This window comes from Saimiri boliviensis, chromosome 3, assembly GCF_048565385.1.
Source record: "Saimiri boliviensis isolate mSaiBol1 chromosome 3, mSaiBol1.pri, whole genome shotgun sequence".
NCBI classification, from domain to species: domain Eukaryota; kingdom Metazoa; phylum Chordata; class Mammalia; order Primates; family Cebidae; genus Saimiri; species Saimiri boliviensis.
Genome location: NC_133451.1, coordinates 6,166,950 through 6,173,180, shown reverse-complemented (window position 1 = coordinate 6,173,180; position 6,231 = coordinate 6,166,950). Strand labels below are relative to the sequence as shown.

At 50.6% G+C, this 6,231-nt stretch overlaps 1 protein-coding gene across 2 annotated transcripts; it reads left to right on the top strand.

Annotated features, from left to right (window-relative positions):
- The first annotated feature begins 3,879 nt into the window (after positions 1-3,879).
- MRFAP1 (Morf4 family associated protein 1) lies at positions 3,880-6,013 on the top strand. Of its 2 annotated transcripts, XM_039468391.2 has the most exons (3): positions 3,880-3,967; positions 4,087-4,520; positions 4,987-6,013. In XM_039468391.2, the coding sequence occupies exon 2, from the start codon at positions 4,125-4,127 to the stop codon at positions 4,506-4,508; it is 384 nt and encodes a 127-aa protein (XP_039324325.1). In that variant the 5' UTR covers positions 3,880-3,967; positions 4,087-4,124; the 3' UTR covers positions 4,509-4,520; positions 4,987-6,013. The 2 variants fall into 2 exon arrangements, with proteins under 2 accessions (XP_039324325.1, XP_039324324.1); XM_039468390.2 differs by having other exon boundaries at positions 3,923-4,520.
- The last annotated feature ends 218 nt before the right edge of the window (positions 6,014-6,231 follow it).

The following is a 6,231-nucleotide window of genomic DNA, read 5'->3' as shown; positions in this document are numbered from 1 at the left end:
AAAAATTAGCCAGGCATGGTGATGCATGCCTTTAGTCCCAGCTACTCAGGAGGCTGAGGCAGGAGAATTGCTTGAACACAGAAGGCGGAGGTTGTGGTGAGCCAACATCATGCCACTGCACTCTAGCCCGGCAACAAAGCAAGACTCCATCTCAAAAAACAACAAAGAAAAGGAAATTCAGAAGAAATAAATAAAAGAGAAAACATAGACGCACCCGCACTCAGACCCCGAATGCATGCTGTGCACCCCACATTTCTTCCCTGCACAAAAATACCAGGAGGAGTGAGGCTCAATCTAGCCTCGTCCCAGGGCAGAGGTGCTGCTTTTGAATTCATCCATCTTTTGGGAGCCATTTGGTTTTTTGGTGGGCTTATTTCCTCCCATTTAAATAGACTTTAATGTTTAAAGCAGTTTTGGGTTCAGCAGAAAGTACAGAGAGCTCCCATACGACTTTTGTTCCCTCAACCTGCAAACCCTCCCGGTTCCCATCAACATTTCCCACACAGTGGTAAGTTTGTTGCAACTGATGCATCCACATCAAGGCATCTTAATCACCTAAAGTCCTTAGTTTACATAAGGGCGCACTCTTGCTGTACATTCTGTGGGTTTAGATGAATGTATAAATGATGTGTCCATCACTCTGGTATCATACAGAGGAGTTTCACTGCCCTAAAAATCCTGTGCCCCACCTATTTATCCCCTCCCAATCCACCTGACTACTGATCTTTTGACCATCTCCAAAGTTTTACCTTTCCTAGAATGTCAGACAGTTGGAATTATACAAGATGGAGTCTTTTCAGATCGACCTCTTTCACTTAAATAATATGTGTTTACGTTTCCTCCATGTCTTTTCATGGCTTGATAGCACAGTTCTTTTGAATGCTAATATTCCACTGTCTGGATGTCCCACAGTTTTTGAATCCATTCACCTACGAAAGGACATCTTGATGGATTCCAAGTTTTGACAACTACAACTGAAGCCGGTAGAAACATCCAAATGCAGGTATGTGTGAGCGTTAAGTTTCCAGTTCATTTGGATAGATACCAAGGAGTGTGATTGCTAGGTCCTATTGTAAGAATATGGTTTAGTTTTGTAAGAAACTACCAAACTGCCTTCCAAAACGGCAGTATAATTTTGCATTCCCACGAGCAAGGAACGAAAGTTCCTGTTGATCCACATCCTCAACAGCACCTGGTGTTGTGGGTGGATTTTTGTGCCGTTACTGTAGTCTGGATTTGACTATTCTAATAGGTGCTTAGTAGTATCTCATTTTTGTTTGAGTCACTTATTTTCATTCATATAAAAAGTGTATGAGCTAGTTGTCTCTGATATAGCAAGTGTGAACCCCAAATATCTAAGATAGGCATTAGTCAATTAAGAAGGTCTATTTTGGCCGGGCACGGTGGCTCACGCCTCTAATCCCAGCACTTTGGGAGGCCGAGGCGGGTGGATCACGAGGTCAAGAGATTGAGACCATCCTGGTCAACATGGTGAAACCCCGTCTCTACTAAAAAGACAAAAAATTAGCTGGGCATGGCGGCGCGTGCCTGTAATCCCAGCTACTCAGGAGGCTGAGGCAGGAGAATTGCCTGAAGCCAGGAGGCGGAGGTTGCGGTGAGCCGAGATCGCGCCATTGCCCTCCAGCCTGGGTAACAAGAGCGAAACTCCGTCTAAAAAAAAAAAAAAAAAAAGAAGGTCTATTTTGGCTGGGCGTGGTGGCTCACGCCTGTAATCTCAGCACTTTGGGAGACTGAGGCGGGCGGATCTCGAAGTCAAGAGAATGAGATCATCCTGGCCAACATGGTGAAACACCAAATCTACTAAAAATACAAAAATCAGCTCGGCATGGTGGCATGTGCCTATAGCCCCAGCTACTCGGGAGGCTGAGGAAGGAGAATCGCTTGAATTCAGGAGGCAGAGGTTGCAGTGAGCCAAGATCGCGCCACTGCACTCCAGCCTGGCAACAGAGTGAGACTCCATCTTTAAAATAATAAAAATTAAAAAACAAATTTCATTTTGCCAAAGTTAAGAACGCACACCCGTGACATAGCCTCGGGAGGCCCTAACAACATGTGCCTAAGATGATTGGGGCGCAGCTAGCTTTTTACATTTTAGGAAGACATGAGACAAATCAATATATGTAAGATGAACATTGGTTTGATCCAGAAAGGCCAGACAACTTGAAGCAGGGCTCCGGCTTCCAGTTAATAGGTAGGTAAGAGATTCTTTTGAGTTTCTGATTGGCCCTTCCACAGGAAGCGGGCAGATGTGCATTTATCTCAGTGAGCAGAAGGGTGACTGAGTTTCTGTCTGTCCTTTGTCCGCAAGGAATTTCCTTGCGGACAAATTGTGAGGGAGGTATGCAGCTTTTTAATCTTAGTAGCCATCTTTTTCAGGAATAGAAGTGGGGTGGCGGGGTGGGAGGTTGGCCCTAAGCAGTTCCCAGCTTGACTTTTCCCTTTGGCTTAGTGATTTTAGGGTCCCACGACTTATTTTCCTTTGACACAAGTAAGCCCAAAAGCTGGGTTTTCACAAGGACAACCAAAATATTAAGAACCTGAGAAAAGTCTAAACAAAGCATATACTTTGGTTTCTTTGAATCCTTTAATTCTGCTATATTCAAAACTGTGATGTGTCCCTTTAACTGGAAAATAGATGGCACTTTGCGACTTGGAGTTCAGACAAGTACGTTGGTGTTTGGGAACGGGACTACAAGGTAGGAAATTAGCGTCTCTCTCCTCATTGTGTGAGTGGCTGTTAAGGCAAATTTACCACTATGTGCCAAGCTCGGCCCAGGGCGTTAGACCCGCAAGAGCCCTGGATCCAGTGGAAGACGCAGAGGCTGTGGACACTGGACATGGGTCAGCGGGGGCCTCACGACGGAGCTGCCAGGCTCCACCTTGCGGGTGTGGGGAGGTCGGTTTGGTGAACAGACACCCAGACCCTTCTGACTGTCATCCAAGGAAGAAGGAAAACTACTCTAAAAAGGCAGAGAGGGCCAGGCACGGCTGCTCATGCCTGTAAATCCCTGCACTTGGAGAGGCCGAAAGTGGAAGGATCACTTGAGGCCAGGAGTTCACCTCTGTAGCGAGCCATGATCTCACCACTGCACTCCAGCCCGGGCGACAGAGCAAGGCCCTGCCTCAAAAAAAAAATATTTTAAAATAATAGTAAGTAAATAAAACGGCTGACGGGGCATAGGTCGTCCTGTATGAGGGGAAGGGGCTGTAAGCGACCACCTGGGGTTGCTGCATTATCACGTAGACCCTCCTCTTCCGGTGTGGAAGGCCCTTTTTAATTTTTATTTATATTTTATTTTTTATTTTATGTATTTGTATTGAGACAGTCTCGCTCTGTTACCCACGATGGAGGGCAGCATCATGATGTGGGCTCACTGCAATGTCTGCCTCCCGTTTTCAAACGATTGTCTCAGCCTCCCAAGTAGCTGGGATGACAGGCGTGCAACACCACGGCCGGCTCATTTTTATAGTATATTTTTAGTAGAGGCGGGGTCTCGCCACGTTGGCCAGGCTGGTCTGGAACTCCTGACCTCAAGAGATCCACCTGCCTCGGACTCCCAACAGGTGTGCGACACCACGCCCGGCAAGTGTGGGAAGCCTTTTTTAAAAACGTAAACTCGCGTGCCCGAAAAGCCCTCTAGGCGGGGAACACCCGGAAGAAGCCACCTTCCAAAAACAGGGTAGAACCGGGGTGAAGCACGGAGGTAACGGGGAAAAGCGGAACGAGCGAGACGGTGCGCGCCCCTGGCCGCGCGTGCCCGCGCGTGCCTGCGTGCGCGGCCGTGCGGCCGTGACGGCGCCCCGGGCGCCGCCCTTTCTCGACGTGCGCGCGCCCGCAACCCGCCGCCCGACCGTAAAGAGGCTCCGCGGTGTCGTGAAAGGAGCCGCAACGCGCAGAGCGCTGGTTGACGGCCGGGACTCCATTTTGTTCGCCGCTATTCTGCTCGTAAGTCGCTTCTCTGTGGCTTCTCCTGAGGAGAAAAGTTGAAAAAGGGTATAAAAGTTTTCAGTCCTATTCGGGCTTTCTGTTGCTAAGCACAGCGAGTGTCGGTTTTCTCTCTGCAGCAGACATCGCGACTGCGGTTCCGAGGCAGCGGGAGGAGATGCGGCCCCTGGACGTCGTCGAGCTGGCGGAACCCGAGGAGGTGGAGGTGCTGGAGCCCGAGGAGGACTTCGAGCAGTTCCTGCTCCCGGTCATCAACGAGATGCGCGAGGACATCGCGTCGCTGACGCGCGAGCGCGGGCGGGCGTACCTGCGGAACCGCAGCAAGCTGTGGGAGATGGACAATATGCTCATCCAGATCAAGACGCAGGTGGAGGCCTCGGAGGAGAGCGCGCTCAACCACCTGCAGAGCCCGGGCGACGCGGCCGAGGGCCGGGCGGCCAAGCGGGGCGAGAAGGCGGAGGAGAAGGCCAAGGAGATCGCGAAGATGGCAGAGATGCTGGTGGCGCTGGTCCGGCGGATAGAGAAGAGCGAGTCGTCGTGAGCGCGGTCGGCGGTGAGTCGGGCACCCGCGCCGGCCGGGCCGGGGGGCGGGGGGCGGCGGTTGCGGGGGGAGGCCCCGGCGCCGGGGCGGGCGGGGGAGTCGCGGCGCGCGCGGGGCGGGGCGGGGCGGGGCGGGGCGGGGCCGGCCGCGTCGTCGGGTCCGGTTTTTGGACGGTGGCGGCGTGGGATAATCGGAGTGGCGGGGTTTGGGCGTGACGCGTGTGCGAGGGGAGGGTCGTCAGTCTCAGAGTCGCCGAGGAAACAAAAACGGACCGGGTCCGGGCCGTCCGGCGAGCGGGGGTGGGAATTGGACGGTTTTCGGGGAAGGAGTGGTACCGTTCAGCGTGGACGGAGACTGGGGGCGAGTCGGGGGCCGGCCCGGAGAGGCGGCGTCGGGCACGGCGGCGTTCGGGAGGGCTGGGGGTCGTCGTGTCCGGGATTCACCTCTCGATGATGAATTTCCTCCCGTTGTGCTTTAGGTTTGCAGCCAACGGATTCTGGTCGACTGGTGGCGATTGGCTGACACCCTGGAGAAGCTGAAACCAGAGAGCCTTTTGCTTTCTCTTTTTCCCTCTGTCTACGCTCTGTCTCACTTAACACTACGTTTTCTGCTATGGTCTGTGGTTAATGACCTCAATATGAGTTTTGATTGTTCAGTGTTTCTGTTTGGGAAGTAATTTTGTTTGGAAAACGCTCTCACGTGCAGGAATTAGGGCCTAGATTGTAAGCTCTTGCAGCAGTCACATTTGTTCCCGGGCTTTGGTTGTTATTTCTAAATTTTTGAGGTGCTTTGCTCTTTCTTGTGTGACCTGATAGCTCCCTGGAACTTTGGGTCTGTGTGTGGCGCATGAGACTCACAGTTGGAGGTCTCCAGCTCTGGAGGTGCTGAAGGAGCCGCATTCATTCTGGAAGACGAGTCCATGCGGCAACTACTGAGGAAAGGACCAGACTTCCGTGGGGAGTGCAGATGGGCCGACCTGGCTGGGACTCAGATCCTGGAGAAGAGCTGGAGAACGGATAGTGTTGTCTGTATTTGGAGACTTTAATTTCTGTGTGAGACCAAAGGAGGAGAGATGTATTTTGTTCAAAATTTCAATTTTATGTGGTACACTATCTGATGTAACCTATCTGGTGAGTTTGTTTGGACAACCTAACTCAGCTGTCTTTGACATGGAACCTGAAGTAGAGGATGAGATCTTGATAATCTGTTCAAGTTGATGTAATACTCTGATGCGTGTTAGGGGACTTGACATAAAATGAAAGATTTGCAAAGACCCTTGAGGGGCTGGGGGATGAGAATATGGAACTGTCTGCATTGGACCCTAAACTGGACTGGTACAGGCATCTTCAAGGTTCATACGTTGTCCAGCTATAAGTTCATTTCAGTAGCAGACCTAACAAATATTTGAGGTCAAAACCCTACCATGTTAAAAAAAAAACAAAAAAAAAAAAACTTACCATGTTAATAAAAGTATTCAGTTGCTTGAAAAGACAAAAGACCTAAAAGGTTATTAAGAAAAGTTATTCCTTTAAGAATGAAATCTGCTTTCTCCCAGATTGTTCTGTCAAATGAACTGTGAATGTCTTAGGTTTCTGAGGCTCTTAACCTCTACTCAAAGGGAAGCTTAATCTCCGCCTGCTGTTGGGAACTGGGTGAGGGAAAAACACACTGGTTCTTAGTGTAGGAAGTAACCGCATGTAATCCTGTAGCCCAGGCCTCTGCC

What these genes read in the sequence shown, in the direction of transcription:
- MRFAP1 (XM_039468391.2), top strand. Translation starts at nt 4,125, where the DNA reads ATGCGGCCCCTGGACGTCGTCGAGCTGGCGGAACCCGAGGAGGTGGAG.